Source organism: Ochotona curzoniae, unplaced genomic scaffold, assembly GCF_017591425.1.
Source record: "Ochotona curzoniae isolate NIBS_2020 unplaced genomic scaffold, NIBS_Ocur_1.0 contig_1014, whole genome shotgun sequence".
In the NCBI taxonomy this organism is placed as follows: Eukaryota; Metazoa; Chordata; class Mammalia; order Lagomorpha; family Ochotonidae; genus Ochotona; species Ochotona curzoniae.
The window spans coordinates 52,587,406-52,610,539 of NW_024464920.1; the positions used below are offsets into that span (position 1 = coordinate 52,587,406).

The 23,134-nt window shown below is 59.9% G+C and overlaps 1 protein-coding gene across 1 annotated transcript in view; it reads right to left on the reverse strand.

Moving 5' to 3' along the window:
- Positions 1-1,812: 1,812 nt before the first annotated feature.
- Positions 1,813-23,134, reverse strand: part of BRD1 (bromodomain containing 1) — a 28,464-nt gene continuing 7,142 nt past the window's right edge. The window contains exons 3-13 of the mRNA XM_040987574.1: positions 17,986-18,142; positions 15,368-15,499; positions 15,138-15,266; positions 14,389-14,701; positions 12,268-12,534; positions 8,138-8,242; positions 4,127-4,250; positions 3,798-3,925; positions 3,430-3,539; positions 3,164-3,318; positions 1,813-2,452 (exon numbers count right to left, since the gene is read on the reverse strand). Of these exons, the coding sequence (XP_040843508.1) occupies positions 2,269-2,452; positions 3,164-3,318; positions 3,430-3,539; positions 3,798-3,925; positions 4,127-4,250; positions 8,138-8,242; positions 12,268-12,534; positions 14,389-14,701; positions 15,138-15,266; positions 15,368-15,499; positions 17,986-18,142 (1,804 nt within the window). The 3' untranslated portion in view covers positions 1,813-2,268. The remainder of the gene's footprint in view (positions 2,453-3,163; positions 3,319-3,429; positions 3,540-3,797; positions 3,926-4,126; positions 4,251-8,137; positions 8,243-12,267; positions 12,535-14,388; positions 14,702-15,137; positions 15,267-15,367; positions 15,500-17,985; positions 18,143-23,134) is intronic.

Genomic DNA, 23,134 nt, shown 5'->3' on the forward strand with positions numbered 1-23,134 from the left:
AGCAACTGTACCACAGTAATGATACAGGGGAACTCAGTGAGGGGAAGAGAATTGGGGAAGGGGTAATGGAAATCTCAGGGCCTATGGAACTGGATCATAAGATGATAATAAAAATAATTAAAATTTTAAAAAGAAAACAAAAGATTTGGCATGGTGGCTCAGCAGGCTAATCCTCCACCTTCAAATGCTACGGTGCCAAGGGCACAGGTGCCGTCTGCTCCACTTCCCATCCAGCTCCCTGCTTATGCCTGGGAAAACAGTGGGAGATGATTCAAGTTCTTGGGACCCTGATGCTGCAAATGCTTAGGAAGGAAGCCAGGGTCTGCCTGCCCAGCCAGATTCTGCCTGCCCAGCCAGATTCTCTCTATGGAGAGGCAGGAGGAAACACCCAGCTACAAATAAACAAAACATCTCCAGAGTGAGACAGAGGTCTAAGGCCCCTGTTCCTAGGACGCAGTGCTGATTGCAAACAGGCAGTGGTCCTGGGAGGCCCCCTTGGGGTCCAAGGCATGGTGCTGTCTGACCACCCTGGCACACATGGGACACCAGAACATCCCCCCACCCGACCGATGGGACAAGCTGGTGCTGGGTCAGCAGCAGGCCCAAGTGAGTGGCAGGTGCATAGCCAGGGCCCACAAGGACCCCTGCCCTCCAAGCCCAGGCCCAATGATGGCACCCTGTAGGGTGCTCTAGTAGACTCAACTTCCACATCCGAGCGGCACCTCCACACCGTGGCCCGTCCGAGTCCAGCGTAACAACAGCTCCACACCTTGGCCCATCCGAGCCCAGCCCAGCAACAGCGCCACACCTCCATACCCTGGCCCAACAGAACTCAGTCCAGCGGCACCTCCGCACCCTAGCCTGGCAGAGCCTGCCCCAGCTGCACCTCCACAGGCTGCCCCAGCAAAACCTGGCTCCAGCCTAACACGTCCTCAGGCCCAGGTGTGACGCCATCCGCCCCCTGGCCTTGGCACGGCTCAGCACGGCTCCTCCTGACCCCGTCCTGTCCTCCACGGTGGCCTCAGGGCAGCCTTTCCCAGGAGGGGCAGCAGCCTTGGGGAGGGAACAGCAGACAAAGTGTCTGCCAGGCACTGGACAGAAACAACCCAGAAAGACTTTTATTTCCAGTTTCCATGGAGATATCACAAACAACATAGACTTAAAAGAAAAAGCAGTTTAAGTTTTAAAGTAAAAATGTGAGCAGGCAACGCAATCAACACTGCCCCTGACAACCGCCCAGCTGGCCGTGCCCAGGCCTGGGGATGCAGGAATGAAATGGCCACACCATCCAAATTGTGACTTTATTTTTAATATAAAAAATGCAAATTTGGAAACCCACCCTGCTTCCCCCCAACATAATGCTTTACCTCTTAAAAATAAAAATAAAGTACTAATTCTATATACAGCACATGTACCATACAAAAAGGTACCCCAAGTCTCTATTGCTACCAAAGTGTTTCAAATCAAAACGAGTTACAGAAAGGCCCTCGTGTAAACAGGAGTACAGGTTACAAATCAGAGCACACACAGGCCAGGTCATGTACAGCCACGCAACCAGCTTCAGTCTTCATGTGCCTGTATAAAAAGCATATTCAATATACCTTTGCAAATTTATCTTTCATTATAAAGCAAATGGATACAGTTTCTACAATAAATAATCCGGCGGGAGGCACAACTGTGGGAGGGGGGGAAGCAGAGGGGCCAGGTGGGTGGAGAAGGGGGGAAACGGAGGGGCAGGTGGGTGGAGGAGGGGGGAAGCAGAGGGGCAGGGGGGTGGAGGAGGGGGAAGCAGAGGGGCAGGTGGGTGGAGGAGGGGGGAAGTGGAGGGGGCAGCTGCCCACCCCAGGGCCCAGGCCGCACACGCCGGCGTTGCACCTCTTTGCACAAAGTACCATTCAAAATAATGTCATTTTCTTCCTAAAATACACATTTATCATCATAAATTTACATCCCATCTTATTAAATAAGTGGTACTCTGTGTAAAGAGTAGAATTTACAAAATTACTAAACATTCAAAAGTCTTTTTTTAAAAAAGCTACAGATCAAAGCGAGCGAGGCCAGGGCACAGCCGGCAGGTAGCGCCCACGCGCGAGGCGTGGCCCAGGTGGAGCGTACAAAACTTGGAACCAAAACCTCCCCCTTCCCCGGGGAAAAAGAATTAAAGAACTATGACTAAAAATCAGAATAAGTTAAGTTTTGAACAATATACAAGTCTGTACAGCGTATGAACACTATGGACAGGGCCCGCGGCCGGCACGGGCGGGCAGCTCAGTCGATGTCGCTGAGGTCGCTGGCCGGCTCCCCGTGCACGCGGCTCAGGTGGTTCATGGCCCGGTCAAAGGCGACGCGCACGGCCTTGCGGATGCTCGAGTTCCGCCCTTCCATCATCTTGAGCTTATCGATGGTCTCGTCGATGCCGAGCGGAACCATTTTGGATTTCGGAAGCCACTGCCTGTTTCCAAGGAGAAAGGACAGAGCCCCTGAGGGAGGCTGGCCGGCACCTCCCCCGCCACGTGCCCCTAACCCTCCTCAGCAGCCCGGCCACGAGACGGCCAAACCTGAGGGGCATGGCACGGGGGCCTCAGAGCCCAGAGCCCTGGGTGGAGCACTCACAGCATCACACCTCAGAGGTGCCAGGGTCAGAGGGCAGGGCACCTCCATGGGCCAAAGTGCCTCAGAACCCAGCACTGTGCCCTGGACAGAGACAGGAAGGACCTGTTCAGAACACAACCAGCGGTTGGCAAGCAGATCTCCAGACTCCACCCAATCAGGAACTCAGGCAGCCCTAGCTCTGCCCACTGCAGTGTGCCCACAGGGACCGACCCCAGAGCGGCTGTGCCCACAGGGACCGACCCCAGTGCGGGTTGTGCCCACAGGGACTGACTGATCCCCAATGCAGGCTGTGCCCACAGGCACTGACCAACCCCCAATGCAGGCTGTGCCCACAGGGACCGACCCCAGAGCGGGCTGTGCCCACAGGGACCGACCCCAGTGCAGGCTGTGCCCACAAGGACTGACTGACCCCCAATGCAGGCTGTGCCCACAGGGACCGACCCCAGAGCGGGCTGTGCCCACAGGGACTGACTGACCCCCAATGCAGGCTGTGCCCACAGGGACTGACCGACCCCCAATGCAGGCTGTGCCCACAGGAGCCTCCACTCACCAGCTCCTCTTATTATCAAAGAACAGAACCAGAAACAGCTTCTCGTCCGACTTGGTCTGCATGTGTTCCCCGATCTTCAGCACGTCCAGGGGGGGCGCTGGGATGGTAACACCATTGTGGTGGCCAGGCACACGTGGCATCTTGGGGTCAATTATCTGCCAAGACACACAGCCCGCTCACACCGAAGCACCTGCACCGCAGCCACACAGCTGGCTCAGCTGCCGCCAGGACAGGCCCAGCAGGGCTCCTCCCGCTGAGGAACTCACCAGGGCCGGGTAGGAGGGGTAGCCGCTGCACTTGGCCCACACCACCTTCAGAGGCTCCAGGACAGAGGCTGCAGCTTCCGTGGATATCCACATGCTGTTCTGACCCACTTCTGGGGAGAGAAGGAGCCCTGTGAGCCCGGGGGACACGAGCACCCAAGGACCCCGCAGCCCTCCTTCAGGCCTGTCTGCCTCAAGCAGCCCCACTCTTCCTGTGGAGTCCAGGCTCAGGCACCCCATTGCCAAGGCTCTCAACACCACACCACACCCCAGTGGCCTCTAACCCGCCCCCTCCCAGCCCAGGAGCTCAATGGTCTCAGCAGTGTGACGGGAGCCCCTCCCCGCCCCCCGAGAAGGCCCCAGAGACTCACCAGCCGCAATCCTGGCTGCCTTGGCATAGTTGCCATTCTCGATACACGAGATGAGCTCACTGCGGTCCTCCAGCGTGTGCCTCCGCACCAGGGCAGGCTTGCCGCGCCCACACTTGGGCACACTGAAGCTTCAGGGGGAAAAGCAAGGTCAGGCCAAGGCCCACACTCTGGCCAGGCCATACACTGAGCTGAACCTGCAGGCCAAGGCCATGCAGGGCAGGGGAGTGGTGGGCGGACTGAACTGTACCAGTGCAGCCTCACGCTGCCACAAAGCACGTCACTACGGAGCAATGAAGACACACACGCCCCGCCAGCGACCGGGCACCCACCTGGACTCGCAGAGCGGGCTGCTGCCGGACGAGATGCTTGACTCAGAGGCACAGCGCCGCCGGGGAGCGGCTTTCTTGCCTGGCTCCTGCTCACTCCTGGAGCCCCCAAAGCCATTGGTGAGACCTGGAAACACAGACGAGCAAGACCGCGTCAGCCTCCGCCATTCCTGCCCAGGCAGTGAGCCCCTCCAAGGTGCCCCCAACAGAGGAGGGTCTCTGCTCACCCCCACGGCGCACTCCCGCCCCCAGCCCCGAGAACACAGGAGCCCTCACCCAATCACACGGACACGACGGCGCAAGCCTGCCAAGGGACCCCCTCCACAAAGCAGAATTCCCAAATCATAAGCTGGGCCACCACAGTAACAAAGCAACCCCAACAATGAATCGCCTTCGGAACACCCTGCTTCAAGCTGCTCACAGGATCGTCCACCACCCCAAAACCAGCGGCACCACAACCCAGAGTGTGTGCGCCCCTGGGGGAGTCCAGCCGCGGGGGGGGGGGGGGGGGGGGGGGGGCAGACCGGCTCTCTCACTGGACAGAACCCGACACAATCCTGTATCATCTCCCTGCCAGCCAAGAGGGCACGGACCCCCGGCCTCCCTGGCTCAGGCTCCTCAGGGTGGCATCTGGGCAGGGCCACTCCGTGGGGGAGCACAACTCACTGCCTCCCCGGGGCCAGGGGCCAGCGTCTGCCCAGACAGGCAGGACACCCAATGCCCCACCAGACCCCCACCCGCTCAGTGCAGTTCCTGGACGAGGCCAGGGACAGAGAGTGGCGGGCTCGGGGGCCACAGCAGGCCACAGGACAGCGAGGCTCCAAATGGCCCAGTCCGGGTGGACAGCCATTGTCCTGGAGGGGGTCTGCTGAGAAGGAGAAAGCCCTGGAGTGAGCGGGCCACTGCAGGACACCCCGGGTGTCCACACCCAACTAGGACCAAGTGCCTCGCATGCATGCAGGGCTCCTGGCCAGGGGCCTCAGCCCAACTTCTGGCCTGCACTGGACAGCAACCTGGGCCAGGCAGATGGCAGGCGACAAGGAGACAAGTCATCTCCCTCCACGTGTGTGCCAAGAAGGGACAAGCAGCCGGACTATTGCTAGCCCAGCCCACAGCAACAGCTGGGAGCGCACCCTGTCAGGACAGCGGCCATGAGGCCCCCCCAACTCCTCACGGCTCCCCCTCCTCAGAAAAGGCACAGTAGAGAGTCACTGACAGCGCCACAGGCCACACATGACATCACCAAGCACCACAATACAGGACGCCTGACAGAGGGCCTGGGGCCTCCCACGGCAAGGGCGCCCCAAGGCGAGGCCCAGCTAATGGCCAGCTCTGCAAGGTGGCCATCCAGGGGACAGCAGCAGCCGACACCGGACAGGGAAATGAACTGGGAAGGTCCTGCAGCAGCAGGGGGAGACAAGGACGGCCCCACCACGTGGCTTCTCTCGGGCATCTGGAGAGGAGAGCCAGGAGTGGGTGCCCAGGGCACACCACAGCTCCAGTCACACACACACATGCAACAGGCAAGGAGTTTCCTGCCAAGAGCTGATGCCCTACGCTGGGAGCTCACACAGAATCGGGCGCTAATGGGCTACCTCTGAAGGGGCCAGCAGAGGCCTGCCAGCACCCGTTGCTTGAGCAGGCTGAGACGCCAGCCTGAATCGCAGGGCACAGCAGCGGGCTGCGAACCCTCCCTGCTGGGCTTGGGGCCGCCAGGGCACACCTGCAGGTGCCCCTCAAACCTGTCACCTGGGCCTCTTTGGAGAAACCAGGTACTTTGAGGTGCGTCAAGCCCAGGCCCCTACCTGCTCGGGGCTGGGGGGGTGGGGGGGCACCAACACGGCAACGCCCACCAGGCCACAGCCACACTGTCACTGCCAACCGCCACAATGACTGCACTACAGGTACACTTGGCTGCCCCGCAACAGACACTGCACTGAGATGCAGCCCGCCCCACCGCAGAAGGAGCACAAGACCACAACCACCAGGAATGGCGGTCAGGGCTGCCGACAGCCACCGGAACCAACAGGAGCAAGCAAGGAAAAGTCGCCAAGGCAGAACTGGGCAGAAGACCAGAGACTGGCAATATGGCAACAGGCAAGCAAGGCAGAGACCACACAGGTCCTTCTCTGAACACACAGGCAGGTTCCTTCAGAGGCCACCCTACTGCCCTGACCAGAGCCTTGGTCCCCACAGGCCACTGGGACACTTAGGACAGCCTCGGGACAGCTGCGTAGCGGCTGGGGAGGCTGGCCTGGCACCCTTCACCTCTCTCCTCATGGCTCATGGCAGGCAGCAGAGCTGGGGTGCGTCCCACTGCCTGCCCCAGCTTACAGAATGGGGTCGCGGTGGGAGCGGTGGTACCCTCTAGGGCTCGGGTTCCAGTACGACCCATGAGAATCCTGTGCTCCCAAATGGCCACTGCAAAGCCAAGAAAGTAACCAGGACCCAGAGAGGGGCCACCCAGCTCGTGAGCAGAACGAGGCGCCAGCAGGAAGCCAAGCTATCCCCAGGTCTGGCCCAAAAGGAGGGAACCCTGGGCAACGCCCCATGGGAGGATGTGACCCCTGTCCAAGGCAGATGCGTGTGGTGCCTGTGTGCCAGCAGAAGGAAGCTAACAGACGGCAAGCTCCGGAGTCTCAGACACTCAGAGCGCAGCCCCCACGACCACACAGTGAGCCCCAGGCACAAGGTGGGAGGCAGGCCACGGCTGCACAGCCCAAGGACGGGGGAAGCACTTGTCAGTGTAACCGGAAAGCCCACCTGCACTGCCCACCGCCAGAGCGCGCCCCACGAGCCGAGAGCACACAGGCAACTGTTTGGGGAGAAGTGAAGCTCCCAGGACGCACACGCTCACACTGCGAACAAGCACGGTGGAGCCAGAGCACGGGTCCAAGCCGGCGAGCGACTGCGCCCTCAGAGCACCCGGCCCTGCCCTGGCGGCCCTCAGGCCCAAGGCGCTAAGGACCCCACGTGGGGACAAGAGCCAAGGAAACCAACTACCACTCTCGAAGAACACAGATACCTCAGCGAGGGTCAAAGGGCACAGCATCCTTCCAGAAACACACAAGGCTGATCAGACCACCTGGGACCACAGCCACCAGAAACACACCAACACCCCTCTACTGTGTTGAGGGGATACTGAGCGAGGTCACCAGGCTGGCGAGGACCTGTCAGCGGGAGGGGAGCTCAGTGCCTCCCCCAGCGGCCGTGCAGTAGGGTCCCTGAATCCACCCTGCACTCCGTGACCAGGTGGGACGTCAGGCACAACTCCGTGCTCTGAGACTGGTGAGCAGCGGCACCAGGGCCTGGCACCCCCAATCTCTGACCCACTGCCAGCGAGTACTACCTCAGCTACCCTGCAACAAGTGCTGGGGTCTGGCTGGATCTAAGAGCGGCTGAAGCGTGGTGGGAAGACCCCAGGGGCCGGCCAACCCCCCCGATGCCTGCTCCACGCCTGCAGGGCTCCGGGCAGCCCCAGGACTGCCAAACACCACCATGGCATCCTGGCGCCCATCACAGGCCTGATCAGAAACAGGTCCCTGTGCGGCAGTGTGTGCAGAATACGCTCACACGCACATCCGGTCTGAAGGAAGGATTTCCAACACGCACCATGAAGAGCCTCACGTGGGCACTGCGCAGTAGGCAGGCGGACCGGGGGCAGCGACAAGCCCCCCTGCCCAGGCGGCCTGTGGCGCTGGGCAAGGCAGGGGTCAAGAGGCCAGCTGCATTCCCTCCTATCGCCACGTGTCCAGCTAGGACAGCAAGGCCAGCAGCAGAAAGCACTGCAGCCAACCACGCACCATGCACGTAGCTCAGCAGAGAGTGCTCCTGAATGCTCCGTGGGCACAAGGACTCGCCACACAGACCCGCTCAAGTGCCACAGTGTGGTGTGGTGCCAACAACAAAGCCTGGGTGGCTCGAGGCCAGGCCACGGGGCTTACAACGCCCGCAGGGGGAGGACCAGCGCCCGCAGGGGGAGGAGAGGGGCGGTGCAGAGCCGGCAGCACTCACCCGCGTCCAGACGCTTCCCCGGGGACTCCTCCTCCACCTCGGAGTCTCCGCAGGTGCTCCGCGACCTTTTTCTTGGCTGCAGAAGAGTCTCCAACCTCGGAAGGACTACAGACAAAAAGGTTTTGGTCCCTAGCTGAGGAGAAGCTGGCTGGGTCTCAGTGGTCTTGGCAGACTTTGGGGGGCTTACACTTTCCGATTTGCAGAAGACAACAGAGGTGCGTCTGTTTACATCGCTTGCTGGCTCCGCCACCGCGGAGGCCGCCGCCGCCGGCACATCGCCGCTACTGGCGAGGCTGGGCTCTGCAGGGTGTCCGCTCGGCAGTGTGCTCTGAGTGCGAGTGCTATGTGAGGCATTATGGAATGTGACTCTTTTGAATGGTTTACTCTGCTCTGGGCTCAGCTCTACTGGTCTGAGGGCTGGTGGTTCTGAGTTAGTCTCCGGGTTTGAAGGAAGAGGTAATGCATCTGACGGTTCAAGTTTAGGGGGAGATTTATCTCCTGAAAAAATTATAAATAAAGTGATTTTTGAAAACTGAAGATTATAAAATCTATCATAAAACTTACTACAAAAGTGAAGTCCATCAAGACACGACTTGAGTCAGGACACAAAGCATCACACAGAACCGTCTGACGGGCAGCAGGCGGCCTGGGGGCCACGGGCATGCCGTGCGTGTGTCCAAGGCGCGGCGTGCCACCCCAGGCCCAGTGCCAACCGTGACACGTCATCTTGTGCACACCAACATTCAAGCAGCACGCACGCTCACTTACCTGGGGCAAGAAAGGCATTTCACACTACGGGGACCTCAGCCGGGCCTCACCCAGCACGCCCTGCCCTCGGCTCCTGACCAGGCTCCCCAGGCATCTACGTGACCACCCTACCACCTCAGAAAGGCTTGGAAAGCAACCAGCTGCACGCATGATGTGCGCCAGCACCAGGGGCAGCGCGTGCGGCTCAGTGCGCTGGGCCCGAGAGCAGCCACGGCCGGCCCCGCCACACTAGCCGTGTCCCTAACACGAGTGCCTGTGGCTACGGGCAGACTGGCAGGAAGCAGGAGTGACACTCGCTGCTCGCTCACACTGAGCACACTTCTGGGAAATCTACGGTGACCCCGGCCTCACTCAGCAAACACCTTGGGCACAAAGCAGCTCTCTGCCTCCCCCACCCCACCAGGCCGCCGCAGCATGGCTCCAGGCTCCGAGCTCCATACCCCACCGCAGCTGGGCACTGTTATGGTGTGCAGTGTGCCAGTGTGGCCTCTGTGAACTCAGCTCCAGCAGGCCCGGAAGCCGTGGCACAGACGCCTGAATCACACCCACAGGCCACACAGAATCTACTGTCTACACTGCACACAGGCCCCTAGCCAGAGGGGCACTGCAGCCCCAGGCGTCAGGTCTGGCAGCCTCTGGCACGCCTGGGACCAGCAGAGTCCTGACCAGGACCCCGAAAGCCTCTGCAGGCCCCGGTCGGCCCTGTGCATGCAGCCGCAGCAGCCAGGGCAGGCGCTAACGGGGCCTCCTCCAGCCCAGAGCTGCTGCAGATGCCCTCCCCAGCTCCCAGCCCCTGCCGGCCCTGCGGGCTGAAAAGTCCTGTGCCTCACTTTTCAGCACCACCCACCCAGCTGGCTCAGTCCTCAGCACTCCAGGAGACATCCCTGTCCAAGGGGCTGTGTCCCCAGACACCAGCCTCAGGCCCCACACTGCTTGCCCACTCTGCCTTGCTGCAGGCTGGGAGGAGCGAGCCCCAGAACGGCACTCACAGAACAGGCATGACCAGGCCTTTAGCAGACAAGCAGGGGAAGGCTTGTACTTGTGGCCACAGAGAGAAGGCCGGGTCCTGGGGGCCGCTGCTGTGGCATTGCCAGTTAGGCTGCCAGAGGCAGTGCCAGCACCCACAGAAGCACTGGCTCCAATCCTGGGTGCTCCCTGCTAATAACCTGGGAAAGCCATGGAATACGGCCCAAGTGCTTGGGTGCACCCATGTGAAGGACCCAGATGAAACTCCTGACTCAGGGCCCAGCACAGTAGCCTAGTGGCTAAAGTCCTCGTCTTGCAAACAACAGGATCCCATACAGACGCAAGTTCATATCCTGACCGCTCCACTTCCAATAAAGCTCCCTGGTTGTGGCCTGGGAAAGCAGTAGAAGATGGCTTAAGGCCTTGGGACCCTGTACCCGCGTGGGAGACCTGGAAGAAGCTCCTGGCTTCGGTTCAGCTTATCTCTGGCCACTGCGGCCACGTGGGGGAGTGAACCAGTGGATGGAAGATCTTCCTCTTTATCTCTCTTCCCTCACTTTGCAATCAAACTAAATCTTAAAAAAAAAAAAACTCCTGGTTCCTATCTTTGGCCTAATGCAGTCCTGGTCCTTGCAGTCATTTGGGAAATGACCCAACAGATAGAAAACCAGTAGCCTGAATGAGCAATTGCTCGGCTCGCTCTCTCTCACTCGCTCAGTGTAATTGCATGTATGTACGTGTGTGTGCAACTCTGCTTTTCAAATAAATCCAAAACCAGCAGGATTCTGAAGCTGCGCTCACGGGAACTTACCTCAGATACAAGGCAGCACCAGTCTCCTCGGGCCCCTTGGCTAAGGTCACACAACTCGTATGCGACCCACAGGCAGGGTGGCATGGCCCTGCCAACCACTCTTCCCTTGGGAGTCCCTCCTGCACATCCTGTGCCAGGCCTCAGAAGGAAAACCCTCACACGTGACAGTGCACAGAGTCCTAAGCAGAAGGCCTTGGCAGCAAGGCACCCAGTGGGGCTCAGGACTGCATGGCAAGGGGACTTGGGCTAGTCCCACCTGCCACCGCCTGCTGCTCCGAGCCCCCACAGCTGAGGTGCACCCCGGCCTCAGGTGCCGTACAACACCACAGGCACTGTATGAACAGTGTGCACCCAATGCCACACGAGCTAGGTGGCACCCTAAGGCACTGCCTCAAAGCACCGCGAGTGCGCGCTCAGCACCCGGCCAGTGAGCCCAGGCCCAAGCAGGGCTCTCTCTGGAGGCGACTGCCCTCCTCAGCTCAGCTCACCTCACATGGACTGAGGCTCTCTGCTCAGCCCCTTGCCCTCAGGCCCAGACACACGAGACAGCACCAAGCAAAGGGGGCACACTCAGAGGGGGCAGTGGCGAGCTCTCCTCAAGGCCCTCAGACAGAAGAGTGACCAGAGCACCCCAACTCTGCTCCCAGGGGCGGCCACCAAGACCGGGGCCTGAGCTGCTGACAAGCACCCACAGGATGAGACTGGTTAGCCACTGGAGCACCCAGGGACCCAAAAACTCCTCCGAGGACGGAGGCGGTAGACACTCCAGGATGGAGTGTCCAGCCAACAGCATGGCATGTGCTGTGGCGCAGGGAAAGTCTGACCCAGAGCAGATCGCCCAGCCTTTCCACTCCAGACCAGAGCCAGGCTCTCGCCCTCCAATAACTCAGCCAGCACAACCACAAGACAGCCGTGCTGTAGGTTCAGGAGGGAGGCGCATCTGGCAGGCCTCGTCTCCTCTGACTGCCTAACACCACAGAAGGGAGCAGTGAGCGCCGACCACACCACAGTGCACCACGGAATGGCCACGGGCAACACTATGCCCTGCTGGCATCACTCCTACAGAGGCAAACTGCACAGTGACTGCCCACCTCGGCTTAACACAGCTGTTCTGACTAGGAAACACGGGGAAGCCAGTGGAAGCAGCACGGCCGGGCCGGGGCCCCACCTAACCACAAGGGGCTGGCACTGCTCAGGGAAGGGGGCAGCAGCCTGCCTCCCAGGGTCCACGCTCTCAACTGGAGACTGACCTCATGCTGCAGCGCACTGGACACAGCCCACCTGCTCTGTCCTGGCTGACCTGTCCACTTCTCTCCATCCCTAACATCTCTGCTGCTCGCCTCTTCACCTGCCACCACCACAGCCTCGGCCAGGGCCTGGGCGTGGCCACCTCCCACCTGAAACGGAGTGTCACAGAAATACCACTACCACCTCCAGCTCTCCTACGAGGCAGCACAGGCCAGCAGCCAAACAGCACAGACCGTTCGGACCTGCAGCGTCCTTGCAAGAGGAAACCCGAAACTGCAGGGAAGACCCTGTGGCCGAGGGCCGTGGAGCGTCGCAGCCACCCCTACCCCGGGCTCACCTTCGTCCCCTGGCTCCTGCCCTGGGCCAGCGGTGTCCTCTTCTGGGCCTCCAGGCCCCGGCCCCGGCCCCGGCGCAGGGGGCTCGCTGGGCTGCTGACTCAGCTTGTTTCGAAGGAGCGCAATCTCTCTTTTCAGTAGCTTTGCCCGTTTACTCCGTGAGCCGCTGGACTTCATAGCACAAGTGAGGTCAAGTTTCTCCAGCAGCTCCCTCAGCTGCTCCTCCAGGCCCATGTGGGCCCTACTGGCCGGGTCCAGCAACCTGTCCACTGAGCCAAAAGACACACCTGTCAGTCATCAGGTGTTGCACCCCAGAACCTGCCTCTGGGCCCAGCCGCCTCTGAATTCGCAGCTACAGACACAATCTTCCACCTGCTGGTCTACACCCCAGATGCCCTCAGCAGTCAGGATTGGCTGCCAGTGCCCTGGAACTGTCTGGACCTCCCATGCCCTTGACCACCACCTGCAGCAGCAGGACGGGAGGCAGAGGGGCAAGGACTAGGGGATGTGGACTTCTGGCATCCCGACCACGCCCCCCCAACCACCCAGGAACTCTCTCTCAGTCAAAGACCCAAGGAGGGCCGGGCACAGGCCCTGCCCACCGCAGGCCCTCACGAGCCCCTCCCTGTGCACTGCACCGTGAGACCCGGGGCCAGGTTGCAAGAAGACCTCGGGGTGCCCCTCACAGACACCACACCCACCCACACTGCCAGTCACTGGCTGGCAGGTGGCACAGCTCAGGGCTCCAGCCCAGTACTTATGCCGCCCACGCTCATCCTCAGCTCGAAGGCCAAAGGTGACCACTGACAACAGCTGCAGAAATCAAGAATCATCCTGAACCTCCAGCATATTGATGGCATCAGCATTTATACACACAAATTATTCTAAATTAGTCAGCAACGCCCTAGAAGCTACTCTGCAGAGCTATGAGCAGGATCCCAAGACTGTGCAGGAGGGGCAGAGGCCCAGGCAGGGCAGGCCTCAGCCTCCCAAGCCCTGGGCTCCGCCAGCAGCACCGGCCGATCTCTTACGGAGAGAGCGAGGATCAGGTACCAGGAAAGAACAGAACAACCCAGGCTTGGCCCCACGCCATCACATCACACACAACCTCACGGTAACGCCTGAAGCAGCCCCACTCCAGCCACAGGACTCGCAGTCCTGCCTCGCAGTGCGCGGCAGACTGTAGCATGCTTCCTGAGGGAGCCGCCTCAGCAAGGGGCGTGGACTTATTAGAGAATAACCGGGACTCGTCATCTTTGTCTTCTCCCGACCAGACACCCCAGGTGCACCTGCACAGCCCTGCCCTGGAGGCCCCAGCCTCAGGTGTCGTGGCATGCTCAACGCACTGGGCAGAGCCCAGGAACCCAGGGCGCTCCAGGCTGCCCACGAGCAATGGACCCCACGTTCCACAAGGCATCTTGCTAAAGGGAGGCACCCAGCATCTGTCACTACCAGCACTGAGGGGCAAGCAGACAAACAGCAGCCCGGAGTCCAGGCTACACAGGGCCAAACCAGGCGCCATGTGCACCAAACCCACAGGGAGGGGGGAGCAACACTGAGCAGAGCCGAGCATGTGGGGTGCCACAGCCCTGGCCCTCAGAGCAGGGGGCTCTGCGGGGACCACCCCGACTCTGCGCTTGAGCCCCTTCTCCAATAGACAACAGCCAGGAAACACAGACCCCAGCGCTCCTGCCTGGCAAACAGGACAGGAAGCAGGCTCAGTGGCCTCTCGGGGCCCATGTGGCCATGAGCGGGACCCTGCGCCATGCCCTGTGCACAGGGAAAGCAGCCCTGCATCCCAGTGGAGGGAGGCAGAGACGGCGGGCGGGGGTACGCTGCCACCTAGAGCCCAGGAGGGCCTGGCAGGGGACTCCCACCCCAGGGCCCCTTCGGAAGCACAAGCATGCTACATTGCAGCCGGCTGCCAACAGGCCACCCCAAGCTGGCCCACCCCAGGCTTGGCGTGCGCACCACGGACACCTGGCAGCCCGCACAGGCTTCCAGCGGGCACCCGGGCGTGGCTCCGGGCACGGAGCACCAAGAGACGCCTCCTCAGGCCCTGCTGCACAGAGCCCAGGGTCCACTGGAGGAGGGTCCTCCCGGCTCCTCCTGCCGGTTCTTACCGTCTTCCCAGGAGAAAGGCCGCCGAGGGGCCGCCACAGGCCGCTCAGGCAGGTGCATTCCCGAGGCCTCCTCCAAGCCGATGCTGTCCACCTCACGCCGGGCCTGCCTCAGGACAGCACCTCCCTGATCGCGCAGCCTCACTGCGGCTCTATAGAACACGGTGTCCTTGGCATTGTACTTCATGCAGTTATCTACAATGAGATTAAAATCCTCCTCAAACTCATGGAGGTTTTTATACCCTTGGGCTTCTAACCGCTTCCTCATTGTGGCAAAGTCCATGGGATGTTTAATGTGATCCAAATAATCTGGCACCTAATTTCAGGGAGGAAAAATAAGCATTTACAAACTAACAGAGGATTCCTTATTCTCTATTATTCTATATAACTAATAAACCCTTCAAACTTGCAACTGTCATCATTCTATTATTTCACTGTTGCACATCACCAACAACCAACACCCACACACAGTCCAGACTACCTCACACACCACACACAGCAACACTGAGCAGTCACAGTGTCCCGGGGGCCCACGGGGACTCCCACGGGGACCCGACTCCACCCCTACCCGAGCAGGTGCACGGCCGACAGATGGCAAGCCTGCCGAGGGCCCTGCATGCACCCAACACACTCGCTGTACCTCACAAGACCTCTCCTTCCATAACTAAGCCCAGGTGAAAATCAAGAAACACGCCCACATCTCCACCAAGCCCCCTGTCCCCAGCTAAAGCCACGGGCACTCAGGCACGTACCTCCTTCAGACTCACGGGCTGTGCAAAAATCCTCGCAGGGTCTTTCTCCTGCAGCTGGTCCAGGACGGAGCGCAGCAGCACCGTGAGCGGGGTCAGCCGCAGCTCCAGGGCCATCTGCTCCACCTTCACCTGCAGTGACAGCACCTCCTAAGACACCGCGGCCCCAATACCCCAGGCCCCACCTGCACGCCCGGGGCCGCCCGGGGCCGCCTGCACACCCAGGGCCCCACCTGCTCGCGCTTCAGCTTCTCCCGCTTGCGTAGCAGCTCAATCAGCAGGCGGGCACGCTCCAGGTCATGGCGCAGCCGCTGCCAGTACTTGAGCTTCTCTTTGGCAGCTTTCATTTCCTCATCGTTTTCTCTCTGAAAAACATCATCAAGCCTCTTGTCAGTCAGACCAAGAGGCCCCTCCCCCTAAGGGGCGCACACAGCCCCCTCCCTCACAGGAAGAGCAGCTGATGGGGCCCTCCTCCAGTGCAACTGGACCAAATCACCAGCACACGACTCATCAGGGCGTCATGTGGGGTTCTCTGGCATGACACCAGTGTCCCCGGGCAGGGACAGCAGCGGGCCCCTACACACACAGAACCCACACGGACCATGCAAGACTGCCCCCAACAGGATGTGCTCCAGTCCCACGCCCAGGTCACTCTCAAAGGCCACGACAGGGACAGGAGCACCCAGGCCAGGCAGCCAGATGATGAAAGAAGCCTCCCTGGGGAGCACGAGGGGCTGACCGTCCCAGAACAGGCCCTGCTCTGCCCACACAGCAGCATGAGGCAGGGCCAGGCACTCCCATCTCTGCCCGCAGCACCCCCACTAGGCACTTGGCTCTCACACCAGCAGCCCCAGGCGGGCACAGGTTCCCAGTCCTGGAGTGCATCTGTGCCGGTGAGCGGCATGGAAACTAGGCAAAGGGCAGGGTGCCCACGGGTGTCCAGAAGCCCTGCGCACAGAGGAGGCACACACAAGGCAACGGGCAAGCTGGTGGGACACAGCCCAGCTCCTGCCAAGAACCACACAGTGTCTGTGACCAGAGCACCGCTGGCCAGGGCTGCACAGAACCGGCTCCAAGGAGAGGTGAGAGCGCTGAAGAGGCAGTCGGGCACCGGGCAGCTGCAGCCAGCTCTGGAGAACTCCCGGCAGCACCACCTCCCGCAGCATACAAAAGGCCGGGAGGTTCCCAACAGCAGCTTGTAGAAGCCCCTTCCCATGAGCTAGAGGACACACCCAAGAACACTACACGTGACCCAGTGACCGGCAGGCACGTCCACATGGGTCAACACCAGCAGACACAACTTGCCAGCCTGGTGCAGGGAGGACACTGCCCGACTCACCTGCAAGGCGGTGGCCACATGCCATGCCTCCCCAGCACTCCCAGCGACCCTCCCAAAGCCCCAAGCCGACATCCACTCTGGGGCTCCACAGTGTGGAACTCGAACAGGACCTCAACAGTGCAAGGCTGCCCCCACAGGTCAGCTGCCACCCAGGGCCAAGGCCATACAAGGACCTGCAGGCGGGACCCTCGGACTGGCCCACCCCGGGCCTGCCTCCCTGAGGGACCAATGCACTATGGAATGGTGGACCCGGAGCACAAGCCACCAGGGGTCGTGATGACATCCTGGAGTTCTGTCTTCAAGAGACAGAGGCTGATCTGCTGTGGAAACAGGTCCAGCTCTCCCATGGGGGGTGGGCAGGAGGCCAGCTACTTGAGCCCCCCAGCCCCCTGGTGTCCCCCTAGGGTGCACAGGAGCAGAAGCTGGGATTCTAGACTTCAGGGCTCAGCCCAGCGTTTCATCCCTGGAGTCCCACGGCCTCCACTTCCTCTCCTGCGTCAGGAAGTGCAACACCAGGTACTGAGCCTGCCAACAGGCCCCAGCTCTCACTGCCCCCAACCAGGCTGCCCTGGCCCAGCTCTCATTGCCCCCAACCAGGATGCCCTGGTCCAGCAACACCTGTGTCACAAACCTACATCCCGCATGCCCACCAGAACAGGAGCCCAAGGTTCACAGCAGAGTTCCCAGCTCTGCTGCAGAAAGAACTACAAGGAATTCCAGAAGGTTCGACAGCCCTAGCCCTTCCCGAGGACTGCTCACTTCTCACCAAGTGAGCAAGGGATTGGCACTGTGGCACAGCAAGCTAATCCTCCACCCTGTGACACTGGCATCCCACATGGGCACAGGTTTGTGTCCTAGCTGCTCCACTTCCCATCCAGCTCCCTGCCTGTGGCCTGGGAAAGCAGTGGAGGATGGCCCTAAGCCTTGGGACCTGCACCCGTGTGGGAGACCCAGAGGAGCTCCTGGTTCCTGAAGAGCTCAGCTCTGGCCAGGGTGGCCTTTCGGGATGAACAGACAGAAGACCTCCCCTCACGCTCTCTCCATAAAACCTGCCTTCCAAAGGACTAAATAAATACATCCTTAAAGTACGGCAAGCAGAAGGCCCTGCCATGGAGCTCGGCCAATGTCTATTCTGTGATCAGATGGCTTCGCAACATCAGATGGCGCCACCAACTCAAGTCGACTACTAAAACATGAAGGACCGTGGGAACTGCTCCTGCCTTCCCGGCCTCTGCGACTCAATGCCAACCCAGCCGCAGCACAGGGCCCTGCAGCGTCCACTCCCGGCTCACACACAGACCCAGCCCCTGAACAGCTCCTGCCGCCTCCCCTGGAAGGCCACACAGCCAAGGTGGTGGAGGGCTCGTACAAGTACTGCTACATTGGCAGACTCGGTGGGGAGGAGGCAGAGAGCCCAAGAAAGCTCAGGGCACGCAGAGACGGAGGTCGGCACCATGGCTAGCCGCACAGCTGGGCCAGGGCCGTGGGTGACGGGCAGGAGGGACCACGTACCTGCTGTGTGCTCCTCTGGGACTGCAGGCTGGACTGCAGCCGCCGCAACAAGGGGGCGCCGTTTCTGGACAGCCTCTTGAGCAGCCAGTAGCTGTGGGCTCGCTCCACAAACTGCTTCTTTCGTTGAATGGCCACCTGGTTTGCAATCCTGTTCAGTCTGAAACACAGAAAACTCAGTGTATCTGGGAAGCAGCAGGTGGGGACACGGCACAGCAATGGCGGGGACGGCGTCGCCAACTCCTCCCGCCAGGCGCCACCGACACTCAAGAGCTCCCGCCATCAGACTTAGACACCACAAGCACTGGCCGGTGGGCTCTGTGTACCCCTGTGGATCCTAGGCTAACCCTCACCCTCACCCAGCCAGGTGACCACGGCCTTCCCAGGAGGAGCCTGGCACAGGAAGGCCGGCCCTCGCTCACCCTCCCTCCTCAGTCAGAGCTCGGACCTAAGCATCTTCTCCTGTCGTCTCCCTCCCGGCCCACTCCACCCTGAACACAGACAAGTGTGTCTGTGAGTTCCTCACCTTTTAAATAAACTTCATTTTAAAAACCTTTTTGAAAAAGTCATGCCAAGCAAATCTGGGAAAGGGGTAAACAATGGAATATAAAGGAAAACACCCAGACCACCAATTAAACAGACCCCGTACGCAGCAGGAACCTCGCTAAACACACCAATTAAACCAGTCAGGGCCAACCTGGCCCTGGTGCAGGGCCCTGGAGCGCCCACTCCAGTGGGCAAAGTGGCTCTGTTCAAAGCCGAGCTTTAACAAAAACAAAAACAAAAACCTAGCTTTAAAACACTGCAAGGCTGAAGAGATGAGGAAAACCCCAGGTGGGGAGGAGGGCTGAGGGGCGAGGGGCGAGGGATTGAGGGGCGAGGGATTGGGGGTGAGGGCTGAGGGGTGAGGGGCGAGGGATTGAGGGGCGAGGGATTGGGGGTGAGGGCTGAGGGGTGAGGGGCGAGGGATTGAGGGGCGAGGGCTGAGGGGTGAGGGATGGAGGGGTGAGGGATTGAGGGATTGAGGGATTGAGGGGTGAGGGATTGAGGGGTGAGGGATTGAGGGGTGAGGGATTGAGGGGTGAGGGGTGAGGGGTGAGGGATTGAGGGTGAGGGATTGAGGGATTGAGGGGCGAGGGGTAAGGGATTGAGGGGTGAGGGATTGAGGGGTGAGGGCTGAGGGGTGAGGGGTAAGGGATGGAGGGGTGAGGGATTGAGCGACGGGGGGAGGGTGATCGCACAAGGATGACTCCAAGCCAGAGGTTCCGTAACATCAAACACAAACCTTCCACCGCACCAAGAACCTGTGAAACCTACAGCCACCAGGAAACTACTCAACAACAAAGGCTACAAGACACTACAAAGAAAATACCCACGCTATTCTGGAGCAAAACTGACAACCTGCCAGAGCACAGCCCGAGTGCGCATGCGGCTGTGCGCTGACCACCACACAGGTGACAGATCAGTGGTTGTTCATTAGTATTATTATTCTTTTGTTTGGAAGACAAGGGGCTCCTCCCTCCCTGGCTCACTCCTCAAATGCCTGCCACGGGCCGGGGAAAGCACCTACATTCCAAGTGGTGGCTGAACCATCACCACACCCACCCTGAAATCAAGTTTCAAAAAATAAATTTGGCAAATAAAGCCATGCAATGTAACACGACAACATGGGAATGGAAGGGCCCTCCCCTCACCTACCAGAACAGGGGGAAGCTGGGGTGCACGGGGTGGGGGGCGATGCAGACACCAGGGAGAAGCCGGAGTAACAGGGGAGGCAGCAGGAGACGCAGACACCAGGGAGAAGCCAGGAGAAGCTGCGGTGAATGGGGGAGACGCGGACACCAGGGAGAAGCCAGGAGAAGCTGGGGTGAATGGGGGAGACGCGGACACCAGGGAGAAGCCAGGAGAAGCTGGGGTGAATGGGGGAGACGCGGACACCAGGGAGAAGCCAGGAGAAGCTGGGGTGAATGGGGGAGACGCGGACACCAGGGAGAAGCCGGCGGGAGGCAAGGGGAACCAGGAAACCACCGTGTCCTCTGCAGTACTGCTGGTAAGGCTGTGGGTGCCAGCCGCCCCTGCTAGCGAGCCTGGGGAAGCAGGGGACATGTCCCGCGTGCTCGGGGACCTGCACCACACAGCAGAACCAGAGTTCCGGGCTTCTGGCTTCAGCCCAGCCCTGGAGTCGTCTGGGGAGTAAAACAGAGTGGACAGAAGATACCGCTCTCTGTCTCTCTGATAATACGATCTTACAACACCCAGAGCCCCGAGAGCCCACTGAGGAACACACACCCAACTGAAGGACTGCGTGGCAGAACAGGTCGGACCAGACGTGGACCTGGTGAGAAGCCAGCGGAACCGGTGGAGCCGGCCTCCAACAGGCCACCCAAAGGGACCCACGCTGTGAGGCAGGGCCATGGAGGCCGTGGGAACAGAGTTTTTGCAAGAGAAGCCTGGAGGCCGTACAGCTCCGCGTGTCCTAGCACCTGCCATGGGGCTGGCCACGGAGACAAAGCCGGCCACCCCACCCCGGGTGCTCACAGCACTCCACACGCCTCCCGACACCCAAAACTTGCGCCCCTCAAAGGGCACCATGAGACCCTAAAAAGACAGCCCAAAGAACCAGAGCTAGTGTGCGCACTTGTGAAAGCTCTCAGAGCACCGAGAAAAGCCACGCCAGGACCCGGTCACCTCACCAAGCCCTTCCCACAGCACGCAGACAACAGCCCGGCAAGGCTCCTCCTCAGGACGAAACACAGCCACGTCAGGAAGTCTACAGATGTTCAGAGCACACGGGGCACAGCCCCAGGGGGACAAGGAGGCAGACTGGGGTGGTGGGCACAGAGTTGGTGGGCCAAAATGTTCAGATATCAGATGGACAGCAAGAGTGACCAGCGGTGTGTCTCACAGGACAGCAGGACACCTGTCGGCAGGAAGACACGGCGCCCGCGGCTGCCCACCATACCCACAGCAGCTCTCCCACCCTGACCTGGTGCTGACTTGCAGGGTGGCCTTCCCGCACACACACCGGGAGGGCAGCACGCTGCCATGGTGACGGCTGGACAGGCCCTGCTCAGAGGGCCATGCCTCGGGCCCGTGTTCCCAGTCCTTGGCAGATCATAGCACAAGTACGCGACACCCGTGGCCTGGACTCCCAAGGCGGCCACGTGTCCTAAGTCACTACAAGCTGAACACGCTTTTAACACGCTCACTGATGTAGTGGCTTATGCCAAGCCCGGGCGGGAGTGGAGGGGTCTGGAAACACATGGCAGCCTACCTGGCACAAGGCTTCCGCTGAGACAATGCTGAGTGTCTCGCATACACACAAATGGGCATTATAAATCGCCAAACACAAAAGCTAACATCCAGAAACCTGGCACCACCACCCACAGCCCCTTCGCTGCCACGAGGTCCTGCCACACAGCAGCCTCAGGACAGAGCCAGACTCCACACTCAGAAAACCATTCCTAGGCCCGGCGCAGTGGCCTAGCAGTTAAAAGTCCTCATCTTGAACGTGCCAGGATCCCATATGGGCGCCGGTTCTAATCCGGGCAGCCCCGCTTCCCATCCAGCTCCCTGCCTGTGGCCTGGGAAAGTAGTCGAGGACGGCCCAAGGCCTTGGGACCTGCACCTGTGTGGGAAACCCAGAAAAAGCTCCAGGCTCCTGGTTTCAGATCGGCTCAGCTCCGGCGTTGCAGCCACTTGAGGAGAGACTCAGCAGATGGGAAGATCTTCCTCTGTCTCTCCTCTGGTCACAATGGCTCAACTTCCTAATCCTCCACCTGCAAGCACCAACATCTCACATGGGCACTGGTTCGTGTTCTGGCTACCCCACCTCACATCCAGCTCCCTGACCATAGCACGGGAAAGCAGGTGGGTCGGCACAAAGCCATGGGGCCCTGCACTCGCATGGGAGGTTCCTGGCTCCCAACCTCGGACGGACTCGGCTCCAGCCACTGCAGCCATTGGGAAGTGAACCAGTGGATGGAAGAGCTTGTCTCTCCTTCTTTCTGCAAATCTGCCTTTCCAATAAAATTTTTAAAAAGGAAAAACAAAGAGAAATGAGTTCAAGGAGTCTGAGTCTTTTTTTTTTAAAGATGTATTTAGTTTTATTGAAAAGGCAGATATAGAGAGGAGGAGAGACAGAGAGGAAGATCTTCCGTCCAATGATTCACTCCCCAAGTGACTGCAACGGCCGGTGCTGCGCCAATCCGAAGCCGAGAACCAGGAATCTCTTCCAGGTCTCCCACGCGGGTACAGTGTCCCAAGGCTCTGGGCCATCCTCGACTGCTGTCCCAGGCCACAGGGAGCCGGATGGGAAGTGGGGCTGCCAGGATTAGAACCGGCACCCATATGGGATCCCGGCATGTGCAAGGCGAGGACTTTAACCACTATGCTATTGTGTCGGGTCCAAGCTCAAGGAGTCTTACTCTGGCATATACAAGATGAATCTGAAACATCTTCCTCAACTTCCTCTAGCTTAGGCACCTGCAGGGCACTCTGCACCCAGATTACCCAAGGAGCAGGAGGCCTCTGGGGGCCGGGCCCCCACGTGCACCTCCAATGGGGGCACTGCCCGTGATGTCAGGCATTCACAAAGTCCCATTCCTTTCCCCTTCCAGAACCTTCTCTTCCTTCACACATCCTACCTCATCAAGCCAAATGGGACAAGCTATGACCAGAGGGTGGGGACACTGCCAAGGGCAATGAGGGGCCTGAGCTGTGCAGAGAGCTAAGCTCGGCATCCGACAAGTGCTGGCACATGTCCAGGACGTGCCACTGCATCCAGCCACCTGCTCACACACCTGGGCCCCACACCCATGTCCACAGAAGACACCGATGAAGTTCTGGCTCCTGACTTTAGCCCCGGCTGTTACGGCCATTTGGGGAGTGAACTAGGAAGTCAAAGATCTCAGTATCTGTCTCTCTTTGTAACTCTGCCTTTCCAATCATCGACTCTTCAAAAAACAGGGGGAAAGGAAGCTAGCATCATGGCACAGCAAACCAAGTCACCAGCTGCGACTCCAGAGTCCCACACGGGGGCTAGTTCAAGTCCCACATGCTCCACCTTTTTGTTTTTATTGTTGTGGTGGTAGTTTGCTTTTTTGGTTTTTTGTTTTTGTTTTTTTTTTATTAAAAAGTCAGATTTACAGAA